This window comes from Spermophilus citellus, assembly GCF_964194105.1.
Source record: "Spermophilus citellus genome assembly, contig: SCAFFOLD_562, whole genome shotgun sequence".
NCBI classification, from domain to species: domain Eukaryota; kingdom Metazoa; phylum Chordata; class Mammalia; order Rodentia; family Sciuridae; genus Spermophilus; species Spermophilus citellus.
Window position 1 is genome coordinate 19,937 of NW_027672879.1, and position 27,874 is coordinate 47,810.

A 27,874-nucleotide genomic window follows, 5' to 3' on the forward strand; every position below is an offset into this window, starting at 1 on the left:
TCCAGGCCTGTGGTCAGGGGCAGGAGGCGTCTGCTTCCCTGGTGCACACGGTGCGCCTGGGGGACGTATGGACAATCAAGGCCGTCCAGGCTGCGCAGTCCCGTCCTGGGAGCAGGGCTGCTGCGGGCAGGGCTGGCCGGGGAGCACGGCTCTGGGACCTGCCAATCAGCAGAAGCAGCCCCAAAGCACCACCCGGAGCCCAACTGGGGAGTTTGTTGAGAAAAGGCTGCCTGGAAAGAGGGAAGTTCACCTCCACAGGCAGATGGGAACATGGAGGCCTCAGCCGTGCTCTTCACAGCACCAAAGTGCAGCAGCAGTGACCCAAACACACAGCGACTGATGAGAGGGTCAACAGCACATGTGTGCAGTGGAACAGTCTGCAGCCATAAAGAAGGAACAGGGTGGACCCAGGCTGCAATGTGGGCAGAGCCGGACAACAGGAGGAAGAAGGAAGAGAAAGAAGCCCGTCCCAGAAGGCCAGGAGCAGGAGGCCACAGGACAGAAGACAGGTCCTGGTTGGGAGGGCCCGAGAGGGACAGACGGGGCTTCTGTTCAGGGCGGTGGCGAGGTTCTAAAGTGGACGGGGCTTTTGCACAACTCTGAGGTGGTACCACACCCACTGGATGGTGTGGCAGTGGATTGTCTCTCACCAAAGCTGTTTTATAAAGTGCTGCAGGAAGCAGGGGCTGCGAGCTGGCCAGAGGCCAGGCTGACCCTCCAGCCACAGCCTGGGGCTCCCCCAGCCCTGAGGGGGGGCCCCTTCCTGCCTGGGGGCCGGGGGTGGCAGTACCAGCACTCACTCCCGTGCCCCCGCCTCGGGTCACCTCACCTCCTGGCTCACGTCATGCCCCCCGCAGGAAGGAGGCCCTCCTCACCCGGCGCTGGGAGCTCCCTGGGCAGCCCCGGCCTCCAGGGCAGGTGTGTGGGCTGCGTGGGCTGAGCCCCTCCTGCCCTGGCCGTGGGCTGGGAGAGGCCTGTCTGGTGGCCATCGTGGTGTGGGCTGCGGGGATGGCCGTCCCTTCCTTGGCTCACGGCCTGCTCCCCCAGGTCCTGCTGGACTGGGTCAATGACGTGCTGGTGGAGGACAGGATCATCGTGAAGCAGCTGGAGGAGGACCTCTACGACGACCAGGTGCTGCAGAAGCTGCTGGGTGAGTGGCAGAGCCCGGGCTGGGCCACCGTCCTCACAGGGCCACCCTGGCCGATGTCCTGATCGGAAGGGGTCCAGGGACAGTGGCCTCACACTTGAGGGTGTGGTTCAGGAGGGAGGCAGGAGTGGAGGCCGCAGTCACCCAGCTCCTTCCTGGGTCACCGGGGACAGAGCGCCACCCTGAACAGCGCACGTGGCACTCAGCGTGGCCGGCGCCCGGTCTGCGGTCACTGGGAGGACTTAAAATGAGAAAGACCACGGAGAAGCTGGCCAGGGTGGCTGCTGCCTGGCTCCCTGGGGTCCCCTGGTCCTCGGGGTGACTGGAGCCTGGCACATCTGTGGGTGGGGCGGGAAGGGTCCTGCAGTTTGGTGACCACGTGGATGGGGCCACTTCAGTGGGAAGGGGGGGGTGACGTGCGCGGGGCCTGCTGGCCTCGGCGCCCTGGACCCCCGCCTGCTGACTGTGGCATGGCTTCCCATCCTCGGGACGCTCTGGGGTGTCTTCAGGGCCAACACCTGGGAGAGCCTGTTCATGTGCCTCTTCAGTGTCACCCTGAGACTCCAGGCCCCCGCGTTGGGTGGGGTCGGCAGACCCGCATCAGGGCCTCCTTCCTCCCAGCACCCGCCCTGTGCTGGACCCCAAGCCAGCCTCGTCCTCCCTGCAGACCCCACGGAGGCCCCTCCCTGGGGACGGGGGCGGGGCAGAGGCTGGGGCGGGGGCTGCAGGACTCTGCGGGGTGGTGGGGGCCACGGACTGGAGAGAGAGCAGCTGGGGGCGCAGACAAGATGGGCTGCCTGGAGGAGGCGCCCTGGGGCTGGAGTAGGAGGGGAGCCTCTGCCCAGGGAGGGAGGCCAGACACCCAGGGCGGCCTCTGCAGAGCGAGGGTGTGGGGAGGCCCAGTCCTTCACTCTGGGCGATGTAAATGGCCCTGCCACCGTCTCACCTGCTGAGGGAGAGCGCTGGGTCACATCACCTCCTGGACGGCCGGGGAGTGTGCGGAGCCGCACTGAGTGACCACGCCCTCCAGTCCTGATGCCCACGGGGATCTGAGAGATGGCTGAGACTGGCGCGGTGCTGCCGGGACTCGGAACTTGGTCTTGTCCCCCTGCTGGGGTCCCAAGGCCAGTCTTCTGAGTAGGCGTGTCCCCCTGGGCTGAGCCACTTCACCTGTTCTGCTGCGGTCCCACCCCTTGCCTTGTTTGGGATAGAATGTTCCAGGGAAGTGCCCTGGTGTGTCCCCTTCTCTGCTCTGCCTTTGGCTGTGGCTTCCTAGATGTCACTCGACCTGCTGATAGTGGACATCAGGAAGCTAGACTCAGCCCCTGAAACCTGACCCCTGGCCTCGTTTGAATGGCTTCTCCCCAGTCAAAGGGGTCAGCCTGTGCTGGCTCTTTTCACTGACCCCTAGGGTCAGAGCAGCCGTCACAGGACCCAAAGAAGAAGGTGCCTCTGTCTCTGTGGGTTGTTTCGTGCCACCCAGTCCCTGGGGTGACCCTGGTGTTGTGTCGTGAGGAATGTGACAGGAGGGGTCCCCTGTCCTCCGGACTGCACTTGGAGGGAAGCTGTTGTCACCGTGAGGTCACCCGCTCCTTTGTTCAGGGGCTGGCAGTGCCAGGGCGGGTCTAGGCAACCCAGGCTCCAGACACAGGGTGAGCCTAAGGGCCACCAGGTGTGTGTTCCAGCCGAGGGTGGACAGAGGACGAGGTGCATGTGGACGGTTCAACCTGAAGCCTAAGGAGCCGCTGTGAGGGGCAGGGAGCCCGGGGGAGAGCAGCCTGTGGGCGCGGGGGCAGTTGTGGCACTGGACAGCCAGGGACCCCGCCCAGGAGCCGACCTGCGCACAGGACAGGGAAGGACGTCCAGGCCAAGGCTCTGACACCAGGAAGTGCCTGTTGTGTAGACGGTCAGTGGTGGGGGGGACAGCCGTGCAGACGCGGTCGTGGGACGAGGCTGGGAGGACAGATGGGGCCAGAGGGCGTCCAGCCTGGGAAGCAGCGCTTCTCTCCCACATGACAGGAGGCCACTAGAGGCCCTGAGCAGGGTCCTGACATGGTCTCAGCTGGAGATTTAAAAGGCCACGTGGGCTTCTGGGTGCAGAGAGATGGGAAGGAGGGTCAGGAATTGGCGCAGGGACGTTGACCAGGCTGTCTTTGCAGGTCTGACCAGGGCAGGAGTGTGACAGGGACAGTGTTCTGGGGGTGACAGCTGCCCGGGGAGGAGCTCTGCATCCTGAAGTCCACTGCTGGGCAGGAGTCTGGAGTCCAGCCGCAGAGTCCATGTGCGCTCAGGGTCCTGGATTGGACGGCGTCACCTGGAAGAGGGGGCTCCAAATTCCTTATTTGACTGAACTTCAGGTGGCCAACGAGGGACGTCGGTTTGGCTGAGGCAGGATCCCGTCTTAGGATGATTCTGGGGTTCCAGGATGAATCTGAAGTGTCCCTCAGGCTGTTTCATAGTTATCGTGACTTTGTTGTGAAGGGTCAGTGGGTGGGTGCCAATGTCCCTCTGTCCAGTGGAGCTGACTTCCTCGGGTGCTGTGCACAGCCATTTCCAGCAGCTGGGTGCTGGTGCAGACTCGTTCCCAGCAGCCAGGTGCTGGTCACTCTTTTCACACTGGACATGTGAGCTGGTGGAGACTGTCAACTGAGGAGTCCAGAGCAGCACACTGACCTTATCTGTCACTGTCCTCAAGGTACAATGGGTGGTGAAGCAGACTGGGCTCTCAGCTTCCCTCAGAAGGACTAGTGACTGTGAAGACTTAGCTCCTTGTGGACTCTGGGCCTCGGGGATCTGGCTGCTGGGGGGATGTTTTATTGAAGCCGTCGCTCAAGTTGGCCTTTTCTCTCTACCTGGAACAGACACTTCCTAGTGTTTTCATGAGCAAACTTGAGCCGTGCTCTTCTGAAACTTTTTGTTTTTATAAATGTGGATTTACCTCTTTGTTTCTGCTCCACCTGTCTCATCTCAAAAAAAAAAAAAAATGTCCCCAGGCCTTGCAGAGTGGTGTGAGGTTCAGTGACCGGATCTCAGGATCACAGGACAGGCTTGAATTTGTGTCGCATCAGCCGCGGTGGGGTATGAACAATGCCATCCCCCGCCCGCGTCAGGGCCATCCTTTGGAGCAGGCGTCCTTGTCCTCTGGCTGTACTTCATGTCCTTTCGGTTCCCTCTTCAGTTGGCCCCGCGAATGCAGCAGTTCCTCGAGCTGCAGTGGCCGCGAGCCTTGCTGCGCGCCTTTGTCTTGTGCCCAGCGTGGGGGAGGCTCCCTTGGCTCCGCAGCCTTGTCACAGTGGCCAGGCTGCTGGTCCTCCTTGTTTGAGGGTCCCCAATAAGTACTCGAAAGGCCACTTGAAAGTCTCTTGTTTGTCCATGGGTCAGTGTCCCACGTTGAAGACAAGGACAACGTTCAGGGATATTCAGCTGTCGACAGAACACCCCAACGTCGTGCCAGGTGTGGGACCTGTTGTGACCCTGAGGAGACGTGTTGGTAGCCCGCGTGACTCTTGAGCGAGGCCCAGATTCCAGGAGAGATCTTGCTGCAGGCATTTCACTCCTTGGCTACAAAAGGCAAAATCTAAAACCAAATACGGGATTTTGGCCGAGTACCAAGGCCAAAGTTGCCACCTGTGCATCTGAGGAGTGGGCTGTGGTGGTCAGCAGGAGTGGTCAGGAAGAAGAGGAGCCAGCAAAGCAGCTGGGCAGGATCGGCCACAAGGAGTGTTGTACTGGGAGGGACCGAGGGTGCGTCCAGGAGGCGGGGTGAGGAGTCCGGGACAGAGAGGGCCTCTGAGCTTGGCCATGTGGAGATTGCCGCGGGTGAGGACCCCGTGGCCGGTCCCAGAGGAGCTGCCAGTCTCCATGGCAGGCGGGTTTCTGGGGCACATCTGTGCTACGTTGCTCTTTATGGGCAGAGGGTGCCATGCCGACGGCCGTGGGGGCTCCCGGGCCGGCTACTGCTTCTGCTAGCCCACCCCTGCCCACTTCCTCTGTGTTTGCAGCCCCCATTGCTGTCACCATTGCCTCCCAACTCCCTGAGGTCCAGCGGCTTTTCTCTGTCTCTTTCTGAGCTGGGAAAAGAGTCCAGGCCCCGGCGAAGCCTGGGCTGCTCCCGTCTCAACAGTGGGCAGGGTGATGTCTGGTGGCCCAGCAGCCACGTCCCTGGTTCCCTGCCACGTGGAGTGCCACCCAGGACCCAGCCCAGGCCACCCCAGGCACAGCCAGCCTCCCTGGTCTCCGTTACGGCTGGGTGTGTCCCCCTAAAACTCACACGCTAAAGCCCGTCCACCCCACAGGGTGAGACTGTTTGGAGAAGTCGATTGAGGCCTCGTGGTGGGGGCTGGGCCACGGTGACTGGTGTCCTTATAAGGAGAAGAGATTGGGACCCAGACACACAGCGGGGCCATGCGAGGACAGGGAGAAGGTGGAGTCAAGGAGCCGGAGGAGGCTCAGGAGAAACCAGCCCAGCCGCCCGGCCTCAGGCGGGCAGCCCCGGACACGAGGACCACTCTCGGCTGTCCCCCTCCTCTGAGGCCTTGTCACGCTGCCTGGGGATGGGTGCAGTTTCCTTCTCTGTCTCTCCACCTCCACTTCCACCCCAGGTGACGTGGCTGGCAGGGGACAGGAGGGGTGTACCGGGTCCCCGTCTGTCCTACTGGACTGGGCTCCTGGGCCCCGGATCTGCCCTGTGCTAGGTCCTGGGACACTCATGCACCCGGCTTGCTGGGTTTCCAGGGTGTTTCTGGGACACTGGATTCTTCAGCAGGGCTGATGGAATCAGGTGGAGGGACCCGTGTGCCAGGCGTCACCGTCCCCAGGCCGGCGTGGTGGGCTCTTGTTTCCCTTCCTTCTTGCCCTCGGCCCAGCTGGATGGTGCGCAGTTGGTGTGTCCAGGACCCCCTCGGTCACCTCCCACCCAGCCTGTCTCTGCACTCGGGACCCCTTGTCCCTGCCTGCTGAGCTCCAGGACTCTGCCTGTCACCTAGCAGGTGGGGTTTTAAACGCCCTCCTGGGACCGTCCCGGGACACTTTGGCCGTTTGGAGGAGGTCTGGCCCCGACGTCTGAGCCTGGAATCTACGAGTGGGGGGGAACCGGGTCCTCCGCACGCTGCCCTCACCAGGGCGGCTGGAGCGCCGGTGCCCGCGTCTGCTGTCCCCTGCCCTCACCTGCTGCTGTGCTCGCTCCTCAGGGAAATTGAAGGAACGCAGGCCGCGGCCGGGTCTCTGGCTCAGTAATTGAATCTTGAGCGCAGGTGACAGTCCCTGTACTCGCCAGGCCCCTCCCGGTTGCTACTCCCTCTAGGGAACAACATGGCGCCAGCCCCGTGAAGCTCTAGCAAACTTCTCTGTGTGTCAGAACGTCCACGGGGCCAGTGGGAGTGGCACGCAGGAGGGAGGTGGCCCCAGAGCCTTCCTGGCCCCGCTAAGCTCATGTCCCCAGGACGGGCTCCTCACCGAGCTGCCCACTCCTCCAGGTGCCCCTTGCCCTCAGTGGGGTCTTCCGTGACTCTTCCATTTTGTGTTCATGGATTGATCTGGGGAGGGGGGGCTCCACGTTTCACCCCTGCAGGGGGGCTCCACGTTTCACCGTCATGCTCTTCCTTCTGGTGTGGAACGACCTTGGACTTGGGGTTCTTACTTTCACATCTCAAAACTCCCCGTGTCTTGCAGTCACCTGCTCCACCTCGGGGGCCTCAGTCAGCAGGTGACCAGGCCACCCTGGCCCCTCCTGCCTCCTCTGACACGCAGCCTCCAGTCTCGTCCTTCTCTTGCAGAGAAGCTGGCGGACCGCAAGCTGAACGTGGCTGAGGTGACCCAGTCTGAGATCGGGCAAAAGCAGAAGCTGCAGACAGTTCTGGACGCCGTGTTGGACCTGCTGCGGCAGCACGGCTGGGCGCTGAGGTGGAGCGTGGACTGTGAGTGGCGCAGGGAGGGCGTGTCTTTTGGGGGTTTGGGAGGTACCAGAGATTGAACCCAGGGGCACTCGACCACTGAGCCACGTCCCCAGCCCTATTTTGTGTTTATTTAGAGACAGGGCCTCACTGAGTTGCTTAGTGCCTCCCTGTTGCCGAGGCTGGCTTTGAACTCACCATCCTCCTCTCTCAGCCTCCTGAGCTGCTAGGATTACAGGCGTGTGCCACCGCGCCTGGCAGGGAGGGCGTGTTTGGATGGAGCCTTTGCCTCTGCACATTCCCCCCCCCCAAGGCACCTGGCCCTGGAGGTCAGAGACCTGCTCACCCTCCTGCCCCACGGGAGGGCAGTGCAGAGGGGAGGGGCAGGAGGCCACAAAGCGGGCTGCTGGGCACACCCTGAGGGCGGAGAGCAGAGGAGTGGCCCCAGCTGGACGGGTCAGGGAGACTTCAGAGGCAGGGCCGTCCCCAGGGGCTCTTGTGGGGACTCGACTCCTGCCGCAGTCTTGGCTGGGCACAGAATCACGAGCCACCACACAGCTTTGTAGATTCAAACAGCAAATCTTTATTCCCGAACTCACACCGGCCTCCACACACGTTCTGGGGCAATCCCAGTTCTGCTGCCGCCCAATTCACCTACTACACGAGGCTTTTTTCCCAAAATCCTCTCTGAATCTCACGAGAACTCCAAGGGAGCTCAGGTAGCAGGAACGCCCTAATTCCAGCAGCAATAATCCTCGACATCGAACTTCCCTAAAATCCAAGGTCTTAAACTGGGAACGCCCTTAACCCAAGGACCGGGATACTTCCTCAAACCTGATCAGCTCTAAACCCGGATCCGCCTTGGTCTTTGAGCAAGGTCACCTTACATGCAATGTCAACAGCGAAATCATTAACATGGGGTACTCTAGCAAGGAAATTTTGATGCGTCATTTCTACTTGGTAATGGCCCTCAGCATCTCCCCCCTTCTGATTAATTAAACAACAAGCAATGTGGCTTAAGGACCATGCCTGGTAGGTTGTCCAATTCAACATATGGTTCTTACCTGTCATGGGAAAACTGACCTTTAGGCGTCAGCCTCCTGTCTTAGGTTGAATCCACTGCAATCAGATCAACCCGTCACTGACTACCGGTCCAGCATTCAGCCATGCTTGTGGATAGGCCTATGCACCAGTGGGGGGGTGAGGTTCTTGCCTCACCTCTGTTGGCCCCCAAATTTAGCCTTGGTGCCAGTGGGGGGGTGAGGTTCTTGCCTCACCTCTGTTGGCCCCCAAAATTCTAGACCATCACTAGTAGAAGGGAGGAGGATACAGAAATGCCACGACACCAAGCCAATTGACAGCTCCTTTGGAAAAATTGTGTCACTGGTGACACCATCAGCAAAGATATGCCAGCATTACCACAATTAACATGGGGTGCGCTGGCAAGGAAATTGCATCACTGGTGACACCATCAGCAAAGATATGCCAGCAGTACCACAATTCGCTGCATCAGACGATAGTTCACAATGCATGCAACTGATATATAGTCCAGGCAAGTTCTGCAGGCAGTTCAAATCGGAGGAGTCTATCAATTTGTCCATTTCTTCCCAAAGTAAATCGAGTCCTTGATTGAGCATTACTTGTTGAGTTATATTCATTGATGCATCAGTTCATACAGTTTACTGTGATAGCTATCGTAGAAGCTGTAGTTTGGTTTTATCTTAGTCTTCACCGGCACTGGGATGGAGATGGGAATTCTGGCAATGATGCTAAAGAGACATTATCCTGAACAGAATTATTAAATATAATGAAAAGGAAAGGTGAAAGTAAACAAACAGATCTGTTAACCTCCTAAAAAACAATCCTTAACAGCTGTTTACCTAATTTAAATTAGTAAGCAAACAGATCTGTTAACCAGCTTTAAAAACAATCATTAACAGCTGTTTACCTAAATTAAATTAAACCATTTAAATCACGTGAATAAAAAAAAAATTCGGATCCATTTTTTCATGAGCGTTCCTCACATATGAAATATGGACATACACACGTACTGACATACAACACAAAACAGTGCACACATAACATACAACACATAAGACAATAAAGGCCTTGTAGTTTTACCTAGGTGAAATCTCCATTGCAATGTTTAAAAACTCTACAGTCAAAAAATAAAACATAGTCAAAAAATAAAACTGATCAGAAAAACATTAACCTAGGTTTGTATGAGCTCAAAAAAATAAAATAGAACTTTACGATGTGGGAAAAATGCAATAATAAAATAGATATTGAAAAAAGCACCGTGGTTAATCACTGTCGCAGATGTAAGAATAGCCAAGCTGGAGCTCTGGATATCAGCTGTTATGGATTTGAGTCAAATCATCTTTTTCTTCTGTAGAAATTGCTTTAGTTAGTGTCTCTGGAATCCAAATTGGCTGCTGTTCTCCCTGTGGAAACAAACACAAACGGAACCCCGACTCCAGACAATAACTGGATCAGGACCTTTCCATTGTCCTGTTAGAATATCTTTCCAAAGTACCTTAGGCTTATGTACATTTTTCGGATACATATGTCTTTCCGAAGCACTAAGTCCTGATGAATCCAAATTTAGAAAGTTTAGAGTAAAAAGGGTTATTTTATCTTTGGGGGATATATACTCCTATAAGATCCTTTTAAATTTAAGTCATTCAAAAGCATTCTGCCTTAGTTCTTAGAATTACTTTAGTCCTTTTAATTTTTTGATGTGGTTTTAAACCATAGTTGTCTTAGCCTCTTGCATTTTCTATCTGAAATACCTTTCCTTGACATTTTCAACCATTTTCTATCTCATTTCTATCTTCTAGTTTTCTTCTAAGGTTTTTATATTTACCCTTAGTTGCTTTTTTCTCTCCTAGTTTTCTTTTGTTTCCTATTTTGTGGGTTTAAAATTCTTGTCTTTCTACATCTTTTTTTATCTTCCTATATCTTTTTTATCTTTCTACATCTTCTCTTTTTTTTTTCTTTACCTTTCTGTACTTCTGTTTTTAAAGTTTTCCACTTCAAATTTTTAATCTTCTTATCTAAATATCTTTTATCTTATTATCTTCCCATTTTCATGGTTTTTTTTTCCTCCATCATGAAGGCATCTTAACCTCCTTCAATTTGACCTTTTAAAGCCTTTTGCAACTTATTTAGACATTTTACAACTTTTTACGTTACCACACAAAGATTATCTCATCTCCCTCTTTTTGGTTTAATAAGTACATTTAAATAGTTTGATGAGTAAAGCAATCTTTTTTCCGCCATGAAGGTATCTCGACCACCTTCAATTTAACCTTTTAAAGCCTTCCAATTATCATCTATACTGTACTTTTAAATGTACTTTTTCACCACCTACAGCTTCACTCTTTTAAACGAGGCTTAGATTCTGTTTAAATCGCTTAATGTTAGTTTACATGGCTGCCCTTCAACCAAAGGCCTTTTTTTTACTCCATTAAGAAGCTTTGTCTCAATCTGCCATGTACAAATATCTTTCTCTTCTTTCTTCCTTTCTCAAGCTTTTAAATTAAGTCTAGTTTCCTCAAAATCTTTTTAAATGGCATTTTACAACTTTTTACTTTACCACAAAGAGATTATCTCATCTAGAAACATTTCTTTTTCCTTTAACCTTTTATATTAAAATATATTTCCACATCTTGAATATTTTTATCTCTTTTTAACCGTTAACCCTTTTTATAAATTCACATTCTGAAACAACCCTTATAAAATTTCTGATTTAGAAAAATTACTCCACTTTAATAAGATGAAATAATTTCATGTTTTTTAAGGTACTATAATATTGTAATTGAAACCCAACTGAAACTTCTTATACTTTTTGTATATAAATTACACATGATAGAATCTTAAGACTTAGTAACCTTGTTTCAGCAAAGACACAGACCAAAGCAATATTAAACTTTTTTCCATTTACCAATTTATGAAAACACACATAATGTTTAAATATATTACCTTATGGAACTTAGTAAGTAAAGAGTACTTGATTTCATATTTAGTGGTTGATATTTTAACACGTTAGCTTTGTAAATTAATCAGATGTCTGTAAAAACCAAGATCTTAGACAAGTATAGTAAACAGAACTAGGCATCTCTTTCTTGTTGAAGAAAAATCCTTCTACAGGATACCATGATGGTCCCATTGATATACTTAATAACTCGTCTTTAAAAAGCCATGGGCTACATTTTTGTATTGTATCAACATATGCCCTAACTGTTCTTGGTCTTACTGGGGTGCCTTCTTCCTCTAACAATTTCTCTTCCTCGGAGGCGAACAACTTCAAACCTTGAGTCAACCATTTTCCCCAGTTTGCCTGAGAAAGTTCTATGAACAGGCAACTTGAAATAAAAAAAAATAAATCACAACAAGAACACATTGGTTTTTGAAATGGTCACCCATTTTTTTTGCTGTCCTTCAGGAGTGAGCAAATTCACTTACCCCCAAGCTTCAGACATCCCGAGTACGGGCCACCAAATGCCGCAGTCTTGGCTGGGCACAGAATCACGAGCCACCACACAGCTTTGTAGATTCAAACAGCAAATCTTTATTCCCGAACTCACACCGGCCTCCACACACGTTCTGGGGCAATCCCAGTTCTGCTGCCGCCCAATTCACCTACTACACGAGGCTTTTTTCCCAAAATCCTCTCTGAATCTCACGAGAACTCCAAGGGAGCTCAGGTAGCAGGAACGCCCTAATTCCAGCAGCAATAATCCTCAACATCGAACTTCCCTAAAATCCAAGGTCTTAAACTGGGAACGCCCTTAACCCAAGGACCGGGATACTTCCTCAAACCTGATCAGCTCTAAACCCGGATCCGCCTTGGTCTTTGAGCAAGGTCACCTTACATGCAATGTCAACAGCGAAATCATTAACATGGGGTACTCTAGCAAGGAAATTTTGATGCGTCATTTCTACTTGGTAATGGCCCTCAGCAGACTCCAAACCCCCGGGACCTTCATTCTAAGAGAGCTGTTTTACCGAAGGCCCCCAAAGCAAGTCCCCAGGAACTTGGGCCAGCCTCAGGAAGGTGCCACAGGGTGAGCTGGCTGTAGGAGGGTGTGACGTCACAGTGTCCCCAGCCCAGGCACTCAGCGAGAGGGGAGAGCTGACCAACAGAAGCTGGACCACTCTGGTCCATTGCCCCCACCCCCTGCAGGGCAGTCGGGGTGCAGAGCTCTCCCTGCTGGCCCCGTGGCCCTGGGGCCTGGGGAGCTGGGCCCAGGCTGCGGAGAGGGCTCCTGCCCTGGCCTCTTGGCTGAGAACTTGGAGAGACCCAGCCTCGAGGGTGCAGGGGCCATGGGTGGGGATGGGCAGAGGTGGCAGCTGCCCAGCCTCGGCCTGCACTCTGGGGCTGGAGAGAGTGGGCGGCCACAGAGACTGACCTGGGCCAGGCGGGAGTCGGCATCCAGCATCCCAGAGACTCTGTCCTGGACAGCCCACCCCGATGGGACAGCCACTGGCCTCGAGGGAGAAGTCACTGGGAGCCAAAGATGATGGCGTCATTACTGTGGTGGCACGTGGCCGTGACTCGTCCTCCTCCCGGTTCACTGCTTTAAAAGCCAGGCTGCTTTAGAAAGTGGTCGTACGGTCACCCAGGGCAGAGGAAGGAAAGAACTAGAAAGGAGAGAGGAGCTCACGCTGGAGGCCCGGCGCGGTGCTGTCCACGGCCTGTCCTGTCCTTGCCTCTGAGGTCCGTGGGGACACCGCCCTGTGGACGGCCGGATTCCCTGAGCCTCTCTCTCCTCCCTGCCACAGCGATCCACGGGAAGAACCTGGTGGCCATCCTGCACCTCCTCATCGCCCTGGCCACCCACTTCCGGGCCCCCATCCGCCTCCCGGAGCACGTGTACGTGCAGGTGGTGGTCGTCCGGGTGAGTAGCCAGCGGGTGCGTCCTGCGTGGGGAAGGCAACGTGACGTCCCCTTCCGCAGCCTTCCATCTGCAGATTTTCCCTCTCAAGCGCCTACCTCTGGGTCTGGCCCTGGCTCCGAGGTGGACGGCGGGGGGCGGACAATGGCGCTGATTGGAGCAGAGGCAGCGGCTGCAGGGTGTTGAGGTTTAATTTTCCAGATTTTTGAAAAGAACATTCATTTCTCTCCAAAGCCAACTCGTTGGAATTCAATCCCTTGAATGTGCTTATTACTGGAGGAGGCTGGGCCGGCGGGAGGAAATAGATCCCCAAATTAAAGGCTCCGAGCATTTGCGGTGGAGCACGTCCCACATCCCCATTATCTCTTTTTTGGGATTCATTTCTCTTGATTCACTCGGAGAAGGACTGGGACCCCCGGGCCTGCCTTGCCCCCGCTACTTCCCCCGGCACTGGGTGCGGGGCCCCGGGGTGCGGGCACAGTTTTGTTGGTGAATGTACTGAGCAGCTCGCAGGCACCAGGCGCTCGCTGGGCTGCTGGGGTCTCGAGATGAGGAGACCCCCTCGGGCCTGAAGGAGCAGCTGCCTCTGCTCCTGGGAACCTGGGGGTCTCAGGGCTCTACGTCCCTGGAGACGTCCGGCCATGCGTTCTGATTTTTGGACTCACCAGTTCTGTGGCGCCTGCGGTCCACGAGAACCTGGCTGAGACGCTGTTTTCTGAAGCCATCTGACCGCCCCGTCACCCCGGGTGCTGGCTTGGCCTGGCTGGAAGGCCCCTCTCTGGCACTAAGCAAAGGTCACCTGCCTGCTCTGCCCGCTTCCTGCCTAAGGAGGATGTCTGTGGCCAGCACGGTGACGTGGGCCCCAGGAGGCCATCCTGTGGTCCCTATCTTGGATGCCTAGTCGCAGGCAGCCGGCCGGGAAAGGCTTCCCAAGGACACGGGGAGCCTGGTTTCCGAGCCCACCTAAGTCAGAGTCGGCCGGGCTGGCGCAGGCTCAGCGTCCGGGTGTCCCCTTTCAGGCTTGCGCTGGGTCCAAGGCAATCTTGGGTTTGCGGAATGTTTGACCCCAGCAAGTATTCGAGGTGCCTCCCACACTGACCGGGGTTCACAGGGCCACACCCAGCATGGAGGAAAGGGAGGGGGGGCTCCGAGCTGGCCGCACCGTTGCTCAGAGGCTGGCCTCCCGGCCTCGTTCGAGCCGCCCTGCCTGCCCTGCCATCCCCTGGTCTGTCCCCGCACGTCTGGACTTGCTCGGGCGTCCGGTTCGCTAGTCCAGGCGGGGCCATGCAAGGCCCGTGGGATTTCAAGGATGGAATAAACAGAGGCCAGGGCCACGTCCACCTCCTACCACAGGGCCTGGGCTGTACCACAGGGTCACTGACCTGCAGTGACTTCCCACCAGAGTCCACTACCTTTACACTCTTCGGCTTTAAGTCTCCAATACCTTGGCCTGGGCCCAGCACCCAGTAGGCACCTAGTGCGTGTTTGGTGTGTGAACAAGTGAACAGGACGTCTCTGGCCTCGCCGGGAAAACTCTTCTGAGACTCAGTCAGCCTGAGGCCCCGAGCAGGCTGCTGGCCAGGGCCAGCCGTTCCTCATTAACAGGGGCCAGCCCCAGAGGCTCAGGAGGCCACGCTCGGGAAGGAGGGAGACTCAGATCTCGGGTGGGCTCATGGGGGCCACCGCCTCAGGAAGCGATCCCCCATCCTGCGAGGGGTCCGGCAGGGGCCTGCGGTGGTGGTGGCATTGAGTGGCCACCAGGGTCCCCCCAGAGCGCCTGCAGCTGTCACCCCACAGCACACCTCCATGACCTGTGTACCCGCCCAGCCCCGAGGAGCGGCCGGTGCCGTGGGGTAGCCCCCCGACTGCTGAGTCAGAGCAGCTGTAAGAGGGGAGGAGGGCAGGCGGACGGGAGAGCCAGAAGTCTGAGGTCAGGGGTCAGCAGGGAGCTGTTTCACTGGGTGTTTCCGGCTGTCACTCCCCATCCTTCAGACACCCTCCGCCCCTCCTTGGGGCACACTGAGTCCCTCTGGGGACTCTGAGCCGGGCGCTTCCTCCAAGACCCCCTCTGAGGCCCGCTGTCAGGCCACACGGGGGACAGTTGCCGTAGGTTCTCCCCGGCGGCCACCTGAAGAGCCTCTGAGCCGTGGGGAGGGAGCTCCTGCCCGGGGACCCTGTGCGTGGCGAGTCCTCTCACCTCCTCTCTCTGCTTCGCTTCCCGGGGACGAGCAGAAGCGGGAAGGCCTGCTGCACTCCAGCCACGTGTCGGAGGAGCTGACCTCGACCACAGAGTAAGTGGACCGTCGGGCCCTCCAGGCCCTGCGCCCGAGCGAGCCCAGGCTGCAGCTCAGCCAGGGACACCCGGGTCTGAGGGCTGTCCCTGTGTCCCTTGCCCTCCGGGAGCCTTTACGTGTAGGCCATCCTGGCCTCCCCTGCCAAACACACTCCAGCTTCGCCCTCGGAGTCCATTCTCCTTCCTGTAGAAGGGCTTTAGGGATGTTGGGTGGAGGCCGAAGGTGCAGGAAGGCCCTGGAGACCGGCCCTGCCGGGTACCTATCTGCAGCTCCCTCAGAGGGACGCCACGGGTCCAGTCCCCGCTTGCCTTGGACAAGTGAGGCTCTCTGGGAAGGCCAGAGGGCCACTTCTCAACTGTCTGAAAGGCTTCAAACCCCTCGGAAGTAGCAGATCCAATAGTCGGTTCTGTGGTGGCCGTCAGGACGCCCGCCGAGGACCTCAGAGTTCTCTGCCTCCGCACTAACCTGCTGCAGGTGAGGCAGGAGGTTCAAAGAATCCGTCGTCAGCAGACCCACCAGCTCCGTGCACAGGGAGGGACACTGGGCTGTGGGTTCATGGACAGCCTTTCAAAGCTGGGAGAGGGGAAACCAGTCCCTCGCTCGCAGCCCGTGAGCTGTTGGGGAAGCTGTGTCGAGGTGGCTGCGTGTGTGTGGTCTGCCATGCGGCCCCTGGGTGCTCTAAGCCCTCGAGAGGGAATGAGGAGAGTTGGGGGGGACTGGTGCTGTGCCCGGCATCGTGGTCCCTGGGCAGCCGGGCGTCCAGCAGTGAGAAGCTGCTTGGGAGGAACTGGGATTGGGGTGGCGTCCGGCCGCCGACTGTCACCTGGACCCACCTTGGAGCCTGTTCATTTGCTGGCAGTATGTGGTCAGCGGCTTGGGCTGGGCTCAGCCGGGCGGTTCTTTGGCCAGTCTTGCCAGGGCTGCTGTGTGACTGTGGACATCCAAGGGCCACCATGGGGCTGGGCAGGCCTAAGTGAGTCCAGTAGAGTATTCCCCAGGTCCCCTCAGCACTCAGAGCATGTGACAGGTCTCCCTGGGCCAGGGGTGGAGACAGACCCCACCCTCCAATCAGGAGGGGTCCAGCCCATTGCTGCAGGCAGACGTGCAGCCCTGGACCACGCCACGGCCACCTTTCCCCACCCCCTACCTCCGAGGATAAAAGGACCGGAGAGGGGGGGGGGTCGTGAGCCCTGCAGCCAGCCTGGGTGAAGCCCGACAGGTGCAGAGGGGAGTAGGGTGGGAAGGTGGCCTTGACATCCACCAGCCAGGATCAGCACATGGGGGCCTGATGCCCGCCAGCCCCGGCTGGGCACAGAGAGGCTGTTGGACTTGGCTCCTCTCCTGAGGGCTGTGGGCCAGGGTGCAGGCAGAGAGCCTGTCAGCAGAACGCAGGATCCTGCCCGGGGCAGGTGGCGAGGTAGGTGGAGGGGGCAGGTGGAGAGGCAGGTGGAGGGGGCAGGTGGAGAGGCAGGTGGAGGGGGCAGGTGGCAGGGGCAGGTGGCGGGGGCAGGTGGTGGGGGCAGGTGGAGAGGCAGGTGGCGGGGGCAGATGGAGGGGCAGGTGGAGGGGGCAGGTGGAGAGGCAGGTGGAGAGGCAGGTGGAGGGGCAGGTAGAGAGGTGGCAGGGGCAGGTGGAGGTGGCAAGTGGAGGGGGCAGGTGGAGAGGCAGGTGGCGGGGGCAGGTGGAGAGGCAGGTGGAGGGGGCAGGTGGTGGGGCAGGTGGAGAGGCAGGTGGAGGGGGCAGGTGGTGGGGGTAGGTGGAGAGGCAGGTGGAGGGGGCAGGTGGCGGGGGCAGGTGGAGAGGCAGGTGGAGGGGCAGGTGGAGAGGCAGGTGGAGGGGCAGGTAGAGAGGTGGCAGGGGCAGGTGGTGGGGGCAGGTGGAGGTGGCAAGTGGAGGGGGAAGGTGGTGGGGCAGGTGGAGAGGCAGGTGGAGGGGGCAGGTGGAGGGGGCAGGTGGTGGGGGCAGGTGGTGGGGGCAGGTGGAGAGGCAGGTGGAGGGGGCAGGTGGAGAGGCAGGTGGAGAGGCAGGTGGAGGGGGCAGGTGGAGGGGCAGGTGGAGGGACGCGTCCCCGAGGGAGTCTTTGGGGGGATTTGCACACAGGCCGGCTGAGAGCCAGGGAGCCAGCCCGGGTTTCCCGGGTCTTGGGCTCTTCCGGGAGGGCAGTGCAGGGAGTGGAGGCTGTGGTCCCTTCCCGGGCCACGCCAGCCCCGTCCCACCAGCCTTCTCCTCACCTGCCCACTCTGGGTTGCTCCCTCCGCCCCTCGTCTCCCATGGCCACCGAGGATCTGGGGATCATCCTGCTGTGCTGCCTGTCCTCTGGTACCTCCCCACCGGGCCCTTGTGCGTCCTCCTGCGACGAGGCATGCTGAAGGCATCATGGCCACCACATCCCGTCTCTGTCCCTTCTGGTCTCTCTTAGCGGCAGCCCTGAGGTCACCCTCTCCAGAAACCTCCCCTGGGAGGCTCAGGTGTCTGTCTCACCTTTGGAGTCCCAGGCCGGGCCCTCCGTGTTGTCCCTGCGGTGTTTAGTTCTGTGTCTCCCTGGCCTGCACATAGTAGGTGCTTACATCAGCGTCTGTTAAACAAGACAGAACCCGAGCACCCGTGCTACAGGGATCTGGGGAGGAAACAGAGCTCAACTGCGGCCCCTCGGGAAGGTCGCGTGGGGCAGGGCTGTGCCCCGGGCACTGGCGCCTTCCAGAGAAACTAGTCGTCCTTGTCCTTCACGGGCTGGCCTCCTCACGGCATGCCCTCAGTGACATAGGGCTTGGGGCCATTGCAGCCCTGGACCCGAGGTCTGTGGCCCAGGCTGCTGGGAGACCTGCAGGACTGGGTCCCTCCTGTGACTCGTATGCAGCCCCTACAGAGGGCGACTCAGGTGGCTGGCGTGCCCACCGAGGGGGTGACCTGCTGCCAGTCTTGTGCAGTGTCAGCCCCTGCACCAGCCCCCTGCATGTGTCCACAGATGGACAGAAGGGAGCCAGGTGGGATTCGGGTCCCATCAGGGACACTTGAACTGGTCAGCCCTGCCCTGTCATGTTGCTTACTGAGCCGCTGATGACCGTCTGACAGCTCTCTCCCCCTCCCCTCTCTGTCTCCCTCTCTGTCTCTGTCTCTCGGTCTCTCTCTCTCTCTGTTCCTCTCTCTCTCTCTCTCTCTCTCTCCCCCTCTCTGTCCCCCTCTCTCTGTCCCTCTCTCCCTCTCTGTCCCCCTCCCTCTCTGTCCCCCTCTCTCTCTCTCTCTGTCCCCCTCTCTCTCTGTCTCTCTCTCTGTCTCTCTCTCTCTCCCTCTCTGTCCCTCTCTCCCTCTCTGTCCCCCTCCCTCTCTGTCCCCCTCTCTCTCCCTCTATGTCCCCCTCTCTCTCTGTCCCTCTCTGTCCCTCTCTCCCTCTCTGTCCCCCTCTCTCTGTCCCCCTCTCTCTCCCTCTATGTCCCCCTCTCTCTCTGTCCCTCTCTCCCTCTCTGTCCCCCTCCCTCTCTGTCCCTCTCTCCCTCTCTGTCCCCCTCCCTCTCTATCCCCCTCTCTCTCTGTCCCCTTCTCTCTCTGTCCCCCTCTCTCCCTGTCCCCCTCTCTCCCTGTCCCCTCTCTCCCTGTCCCCTCTCTCCTTGTCCCCCTCTCCCTCTTCTTGTTGCAGGCAGATGATGGGCCGGTTTGGTGAGTACCGGGGTGCCCTGGGGCTCATGGGTCACACGGGGAGTGGAGCCAGGGCCCAGGGCCGTGGGGCCCCAGGGCAGGAGGGGCAGGGTGGAGGAGGGAGGGGACTGCCTGTGTGACCGCGGGTGACTGGGTGCCTCTGGGAGGGAGGGAGGGGCCTTTGTGGAGTGGGCTCCTCACAGTCTCTGGTTTAACAGCCCTCCCTGGGGTCAGGCCACCGAGGCTCTCATTCCAGCTGGTGACCTTTCGCTGCCCCTTCATCTGTGTCCCTCCCCAGCAATGGGGAGAAAAGGGACAGAGGACCGAGTGACATGAGTGAGGGCCCTGCTCCCCTGCAGCTGGTTTTCCTGCAAGTTTTCAGGGGTGTCCCAAAGAGGGTCCTGACCACTTGCCCACCCCCCACTGAAGCCTGGGACCCCATCACCAATGAGGGGTGGCAGCACAGGGACCAGCCACGTGTGTTGGTGTCTGTACCCCCGAAGGTGGGCAGCCCAGCTGGCCTCCTGGACAGAGCCACCTGTGGGGGACTTTTCAAACCAGGAGCACTGGCCCCCAGGGCCTGTTCTCCAGCGGGTGGGGAGGGGCCGGCACCGTCAGGAGGAGAAGGCCCCGCCCGGCTGGCCCTGGTGCGGTCACTGGGGTCCTGGGTAGGATGCCCCTGAAGCCCAGCCCCGAGGCTGTTCTGGGGATGAGCCAGCGCCACGTCCTATGACTTCCCCAAGGCCTGGGATTCCAGAGGAGGCAGCACACTGTCCCCTGGGCTTCCTCGGGAGACCTCAGGCTGTGCCAGGACTCACCGCCACACGGGATTGTATTCTACCCTTTTTCATGTCGTTCTTATTAAGAAACAAATAAAGGAGGAGGGGGGAAGGCTGGTCACCAAGGGAGAGGCTGCAGGAGGGCAGCCCAGGGCTGGCGTGGGGCGCCCGAGAGTACCCGCCGGGCACCCTGCCCCTTCCTGCTCAGAGCAGCTCAGAACCTGGGGTGACACCGACAGAGGGGCCCAGGCCCTCGCGTCCTCTGCGGCCCGTAGACTCGGCTGTGGGAGGTCACGGAGCATCAGCTTGGTGGGGGCCCGGGAGTGGGCGGGCATGGGGCCCGGCCTGGCCTCTGAGGGGAGGCTGAGGCCACCAGAGGCCCGAGGGCTGTGCTCGCTCAGCTCTGAGCGCCACCCGGGGCTATTAGTGGGTGACAGGAGACTCGTCCTGCCCCCGGCCTGGGCTCCTGCTGACGCAGACAGCAAGCTCCTGGTCCCCCGGGCCTCAGGGGGGGCGGGCTGGGGAGCAGGGGTGGCCGAGGTGCACCTCCCGTGGCCCCCTTCAGCCCCGCTGCCCGGGTCTGACCACACACACTGCGTCCTCCAACGCCGTGGCCTCCCCACTTGCCCCTCGCAGCTGCCCCTCGCAGCTGCCGGGTTCTTTGCACTATCCATTTCTGGGGGGTCCTTAGCCTTCCTAATACATTCCTGCCTACCCGAGTGCCACAGTCTTGGCTGGGCACAGAATCACGAGCCACCACACAGCTTTGTCGATTCAAACAGCAATTCTTTATTCTCGAACTCACACTGGCCTCCACACACGTTCTGGGGCAATCCCAGTTCTCCTGCCACCCCAAAATCACCTACTCCACGAGGCTCCTTTTCCCAAAATGCTCTCTGAATCTCACGAGAGCTCAACGGGAGTTCAGGCAGCAGGAACGCCCTAATCCCGGCAGCAATAATCCTCAACAATAGAACTTCCCTAAAACCCAAGGTCTTAAACTGGGAACGCCTTAAACCCAAGGACTGGGATACTTCCTCAAACTGCAGGATACACCCTAATCCTGGATCCACCCTCGTCCTTGGGCAGGGTCACCTAACATGCAATGTCAACAGCGAAATTAACATGGGGTACGCTGGCAAGGAAATTTCCTACTTGGTAATGGCCCTCAGCATCTCCCCCCTTCTGATAAATTAAACAACAAGCAATGTGGCTTAAGGACCGTGCCTGGTAGGTTGTCCAATTCAACATATGGTTCTTACCCGTCATGGGAAAACTGACCTTTAGGCATCAGCCTCCTGTCTTAGGTTGATACCACTGCAATTGGATCATACCCGTCACTGACTACCGGTCCAGCATTCAGCCATGCTTGTGGAAAGGCCTATGCACCAGTGGGGGGGTGAGGTTCTTGCCTCACCTCTGTTGGCCCCCAAATTTAGCCTTGGTGCCAGTGGGGGGGTGAGGTTCTTGCCTCACCTCTGTTGGCCCCCAAATTTTAGACCATCACTAGTAGAAGGGAGGAGGATACAGAAATGCCACGACACCAAGCCAATTGATGGCTCTTTTGGAAAAATTGCGTCACTGGTGACACCATCAGCAAAGATATGCCAGCATTACCACAATTAACATGGGGTGCGTTGGCAAGGAAATTGCATCACTGGTGACACCATCAGCAAAGATATGCCAGCAGTACCATAATTCGCTGCATCAGACGATATTTCACAATGCATGCAACTGATATATAGTCCAGGCAAGTTCTGCAAGCAGTTCAAATCGGAGGAGTCTATCAATATGTCCATTTCCTCCCAAAGTAAATCAAGTCCTTGATTGAGTATTACTTGTTGAGTTATATTCATTGATGCATCAGTTCATACAGTTTACTGTGATAGCTATCGTAGAAGCTGTAGTTTGGTTTTATCTTAGTCTTCAACGGCACTGGGATGGAGATGGGAATTCTGGCAATGATGCTAAAGAGACATTATCCTGAACAGAATTGTTAAATATAATGAAAAGGAAAGGTGAAAGTAAACTAACAGATCTGTTAACCTCCTTTAAAAACAATCCTTAACAGCTGTTTACCTAATTTAAATTAGTAAGCAAACAGATCTGTTAACCACCTTTAAAAACAATCATTAACAGCTGTTTACCTAATTTAAATTAAACCATTTAAATCACGTGAATAAAAAAAAATTTGGATCCATTCTTTCATGAGCGCTCCTCATATATAAAATATGGACATACACACATACAGACATACAACACAAAACAGAAATGTGCACACAACATACAACACATAAGACAATAGTAAATAAAGGCCTTGTAGTTTTACCTAGGTGAAATCTCCATTGCAATGTTTAAAAACTCTACAGTCAAAAAATAAAACACAGTCAAAAAATAAAACTGATCAGAAAAACATTAACCTAGGTTTGTATGAGCTCAAAAAATAAAATAGAACTTTACGATGTGGGAAAAATGCAATAATAAAATAGATATTGAAAAAAGCACCATGGTTAATCACTGTCGCAGATGTAAGAATAGCCAAACTGGAGCTCTGGATATCAGCTGTTATGGATTTGAGTCAAATCATCTTCTTTTTCTGTAGAAATTGCTTTAGTTAATCTCTCTGGAATCCAAATCGGCTGCTGTTCTTCCTGCGGAAAAACACAGACGGAACCCCGATTCCAGACAATAACTGGATCAGGACCTTTCCATTGTCCTGTTAGAACATCTTTCCAAAGTACCTTAGGCTTATGTACATTTTTCGGATACATATGTCTTTTCGCAGCACTAAGTCCTGATGAATCCAAATTTAAAAAGTTTAGAGTAAAAAGGGTTATTTTATCTTTGGGGGATATATACCCCTATAAGATCCTTTTAAATTTAAGTCATTCAAAAGCATTCTGCCTTAGTTTTTAGAATTACTTTAGTCCTTTTAATTTTTTGATGTGGTTTTAAACCATAGTTGTCTTAGCCTCTTGCATTTTCTTTCTGAAATACCTTTACTTGACATTTTCAACCATTTTCTATCTTATTTCTATCTTCTAGTTTTCTTCTAAGGTTTTTATATTTACCCTTAGTTGCTTTTTTCTCTCCTAATTTTCTTTTGTTTCCTATTTTGTGGGTTTAAAATTCTTGTCTTTCTACATCTTTTTTATCTTCCTATATCTTTTTTATCTTTCTACATCTTCTCTTTTTTTTACCTTTCTGTACTTCTGTTTTTAAAATTTTTCACTTCAAATTTTTAATCTTCTTATCTAAATATCTTTTATCTTATTATCTTCCCATTTTCATGGGTTTTTTTTTCTCCATCATGAAGGCATCTTAACCACCTTCAATTTAACCTTTTAAAGCCTTTTGCAACTTATTTAGACATTTTACAACTTTTTACTTTACCACAAAGATTATCTCATCTCCCTCTTTTTGGTTTAATAAGTACATTTTAATAGTTTGATGAGTAAAGCAATCTTTTTTCCGCCATGAAGGTATCTCGACCACCTTCAATTTAACCTTTTAAAGCCTTCAATTATCATCTATACTGTACTTTTAAATGTACTTTTTCACCACCTACAGCTTTACTCTTTTAAATGAGGCTTAGATTCTGTTTAAATCGCTTAATGTTAGTTTACATGGCTGCCCTTCAACCAAAGGCTTTTTTTTTACTCCATTAAGAAGCTTTGTCTCAATCTGCCATGTACAAATATCTTTCTCTTCTTTCTTCCTTTCTCAAGCTTTTAAATTAAGTCTAGTTTCCTCAAAATCTTTTTAAATGTCATTTTACAACTTTTTACTTTACCACACAGAGATTATCTCATCTAGAAACATTTCTTTTTCCTTTAACCTTTTATATTAAAATATATTTCCACATCTTGAATCTTTTTATCTCTTTTTTAACCATTAACCCTTTATATAAATCAACTGAAACTTCTTATACTCTTTGTATATAAACTACACCTGATAGAATCTTAAGACTTAGTAACCTTGTTTCAGCAAAGACACAGACCAAAGCAATATTAAACTTTTTTCCATTTACCGATTTATGAAAACACACATAATGTTTAAATATATTACCTTATGGAACTTAATAAGTAGAGAGTACTTGATTTCATATTTAGTGGTTGATATTTTAACACGTTAGCTTTGTAAATTAATCAGATGTCTGTAAAAACCAAGATCTTCGACAAGTATAGTAAACAGAACTAGGCATCTCTTTCTTGTTGAAGAAAGATCCTTCTACAGGATACCATGATGGTCCCATTGATATACTTAATAACTCGTCTTTAAAAAGCCATGGGCTACATTTTTGTATTGTATCAACATATGTCCTAGCTGTTCTTGGTCTCACTGGGGTGCCTCCTTCCTCTAACAATTTCTCTTCCTCAGAGGCGAACAACTTCAAACCTCGAGTCAACCATTTTCCCCAGTTTGCCTGAGAAAGTTCTAGGAACAGGCAACTTGAAATACAAACAAAATAAATCAAAACAAGAACACATTGTTTTTTGAAATCGTCACCCATTTTTTTTTGCTCTCCTTCAGGAGCGAGCAAATTCACTTACCCCCAAGCTTCAGACATCCCGAGTACGGGCCACCAAATGCCACAGTCTTGGCTGGGCACAGAATCACGAGCCACCACACAGCTTTGTCGATTCAAACAGCAATTCTTTATTCTCGAACTCACACTGGCCTCCACACACGTTCTGGGGCAATCCCAGTTCTGCTGCCACCCCAAAATCACCTACTCCACGAGGCTCCTTTTCCCAAAATGCTCTCTGAATCTCACGAGAGCTCAACGGGAGTTCAGGCAGCAGGAACGCCCTAATCCTGGCAGCAATAATCCTCAACAATAGAACTTCCCTAAAACCCAAGGTCTTAAACTGGGAACGCCTTAAACCCAAGGACTGGGATACTTCCTCAAACTGCAGGATACACCCTAATCCTGGATCCACCCTCGTCCTTGGGCAGGGTCACCTAACATGCAATGTCAACAGCGAAATTAACATGGGGTACGCTGGCAAGGAAATTTCCTACTTGGTAATGGCCCTCAGCATCCGAGGGTCTCTCTGAGCACCCTTTGCACACCTCCCCTCTGGCCTCCAGGCCCTGCTCCCGTGTGGAGGCTCCACCTGAGGCCCCAGGCCTCCTGCCCCCTCAGGATTGCTCCACGCTCCTCCCGTCAGCTCCTGGCTCCGATGTCACTTACCCAGTGACTGCAGGTGCTCCCACCCGCCTCACCTATTGGCCGAGGGCTCTGCACAGGGAGTGTGTAGCTCTTGCCCGTGTCCATGTCTACACCCGCCGGGCTCCTCGTGCCTGGCAGACCAGGTGGACCTGTGGGCTCCTGCCCCTCCTCCCTGCTCAGGGCTCCTTGAACTGCAAGTGTCCTGTGGGCTGGACAGCCCAGGGCGGCACCCCAGCCCCCACCGAGTGCCTGAGTGCCCGCAGCAGCTCCTAGACACTCTGGGAGCTCCCAGGGCACCAGGTGGCCCCTGGTGACACTGCTGCTGGGCTTTGCCAGGAGCCCGCTCCTGCCTCTCTGTCCCCAGGGTCCTGCAGAGGTGGGGAGCAGGCTTTTCTCTGGGTGGAAGCGCTCTCCAGGGAGCCGAGGTTGTAGTCTGGTCTCCATGGCGATACCTGGCTGTGCCTCTTCTCGCTGGCAGCCGCCCCCGCCCCAGCACTGGGCCCTTCCCAGGCTGCGTGAGGACAGGGACACCGTGTGCTCCCTTCACCTCTCCTCCTCCTTACAGCCTGACCTCGCCCCTCCTGGCCTCCCGGTTCCGGCCAGCAGAGCTGGTTCTGAAACTGTAGCCTGACGCCACGGCACTGCCCAGTGCCCGCTGCTCCCACGGCGCCCGGCTGCCCCCGCCAGCTTGCTCACGCCCACCCCCCACTCTTGGCCTGACTCTGGGCTTCCTCGCCCTCTGTTCCACGTGCTGTTCCTCCGCCTGGAGCGCCGTCCTCCCTCCTCCTCTTGTCCAGAAAGCCCCCTCAAACTGCAGGACTCCTTCGTCCTCAGGGAGCACCAAGGGACAGAGGCCAGCCCTGACCTCCTGGACTGGGCTTTCCTGCACTCCCGCCTCCTCTTCCTGGACTGCAGTGGGCAGGGACCGTGCCCACTGCTTTCAGAGCAGGAAGTGCGCTTGGGGAGGAGGCCGTTCACCTCGAAGCCTGTGGACCTTGTGCCGCTGGGATCAGAGCCCGGACCCACCTTTATCCCCTCAGGCACACAGATGTGTGCTGGGTCCTGTGGCTAGTCCTCACTGTCCCCCTTCAGAGCCCTCCAGCCCCTGGTGCAGGTGAGCGGCAGCCGGCATGGGCGTCCCCTCCTGCCCGGCGGCCTCCCGTGTGGCCTGACTCCACCAGCCCAGCAGTGGCCTGGCTAAATATACCAGCTGACGTCAAGCGCTCTGCTCCCGGGGCCTCCGTCAGCAGTGTCTAAAGCTGGGTCTTGCCTGGTGACGTTGAGCCCTTTTTGTGCCCTTGACAGATTGTCTCATTGGGGACAACCTGATTTGATGGCGGTAAAGTCGTTCACATCTGCTGCGGTGGAGGCTGAGGCTGGGAGGCCGGCCGGGAGGGCCGTCCAGGCTCTGGGCGGAGGAGGCTTCTGCCCCCCCACCCCAGGCGCATGTGCAGGCTCCTGGGCCCCAGGAGCTCTGGGCTGGGCAGGCCAGCTGCAGCGTCCACCACCTCCTGTCCCTGGCCCTGGGGTGTCCAGCTCCTTCCCTTAGGGCCTGGAGGAGGGAGGAGGCAGCTGCTCCCTCCAGCAGTGGCCTGGCGGCTCCTCCCTCCTTCACTGTCCTGTGACAGGTTGGGGGTGACACAGATGCTGGCCTGGCCACCCCCGGGAGGGCAGGGAGGCCCCCATGCAGGGTTCAGGCCTCTGCTGTCCTCGTCTTGAGCACCGCCTGCCCCAGAGATCCCGAGGCAGAAGCCGGAGGCCCCAGGTCCCTTCCATGCGCTCTCCTGCTGGTCCCTTCTGCCAGCGGCCGTTCCCGCAGCTCTGTGCTCCTGTCCACCTGCCCCCCTCAGGGGTCAGCCAGCCAGCCCCGTGCCCTCCCACGTGCTCAGCCGTCAGGGGGCCACCCAGGTGGGGGTCAGAGCAGCGAGGGGCCCTCCTGGGAGGAGGAGGGTGGACGGGCACTGCAGGGGGCGTGAGCCACCCATCCCGTCCCTGAAGTTGTCCCTGTGGACGCAGACTCCCCGGGATGCTGTCGGGAGCTGCAGTGTCTCAGTTCCTTTGCTCTCTGCACGCTGGGGCCCACCCTTCCCCGAGCAGGAGCCAGCCAGTGCAGGGGACAGGCATCCACGGTCCCAGGCGTGGGGAGTGGATGGTCCAGCACAGAAGTGCCTCTCAGTGAAAGGACAGCTGGTGGAGGCTGGGAGCCCCTCAGAGGTGCCTAGGGGTGCAAGGCAGTGAGGCAGCCATAGGGCAGGTGCAAAGGCCCCGGGGCAGGCTGTGCCTGTAGCTCGTTGCAGGAGCAGTCAGAGGCCGGTGGGTGGAATGAAGTCAGGGGCCTGAGTGTGGAGGGTGCCTGATCCACCCCTGGGCCCACTGGAGGGAGAAGGGCCTCTACTCTAAGCATGGTGAGGAGCTGGGCTCAGTGGTTTGGGCGGGAGGATAAGGAAGGATTCAGTAGCGCTTTAAAGGGGAGGATGGGGAAAAGCCAGAGGCCCGCTGGGCAGGAGGCTGCAGGGCCCCAGGGTGCGGGCAGCCTGTGTGTGGGCCCAGCTGCTTTGGGGAGGCAGAGGTGACTGGATCTGCAGACGCCGTTCACAGGTAGACATAGGACGTGGAGAGGGAGAGTTGGGGACGGCTTGAGTGACAGGAGTGGCCGGGCAGCTGACCCAGTGCCATCCTGTGGCCCGTGGAGAGCTTCCCGCCCTGTTGAACAGCACTTCGGAGGCCTCCTGTGTGCGCGGTGCCGGGGCTCCCGGCTTGCCCAGCCTCCTTGAGGGCGCCCCCTTCAGTTCTGGCAGGAATTAGACTCTGGGCGGGCGGGAGCGTCAGGCAGAGCGTCCCGGGGAGGGGACCGGCCATCAGGGCATGAGTGGCCTCCATCAGCCCCTCTCCCGTCCCCTCCTGGCCTGTCTTGCAGAGCGAGACGCCTTCGACACGCTCTTCGATCACGCACCGGACAAGCTCAACTTGGTGAAGAAGGTGAGCCGGTCCCCCCACCTCCCTGACCTCTGTCTCGACACCTGCTGGGCAGAAAATAAAGTCAAAATGTGCTAG

General features: G+C 56.0%; 1 protein-coding gene across 1 annotated transcript; it reads left to right on the top strand.

Annotated features, from left to right (window-relative positions):
- Positions 1-822: 822 nt before the first annotated feature.
- Positions 823-27,874, top strand: LOC308640483 (beta-parvin-like; the record flags this gene model as incomplete). The annotated part of the gene is made up of 7 exons (XM_081312374.1): positions 823-1,150; positions 6,922-7,062; positions 12,054-12,107; positions 12,826-12,941; positions 15,171-15,229; positions 18,867-18,886; positions 27,738-27,874. Exons 1-7 carry the CDS (start codon positions 1,009-1,011, stop codon positions 27,872-27,874), a joined length of 669 nt encoding a protein of 222 aa, XP_081168500.1. The 5' UTR covers positions 823-1,008.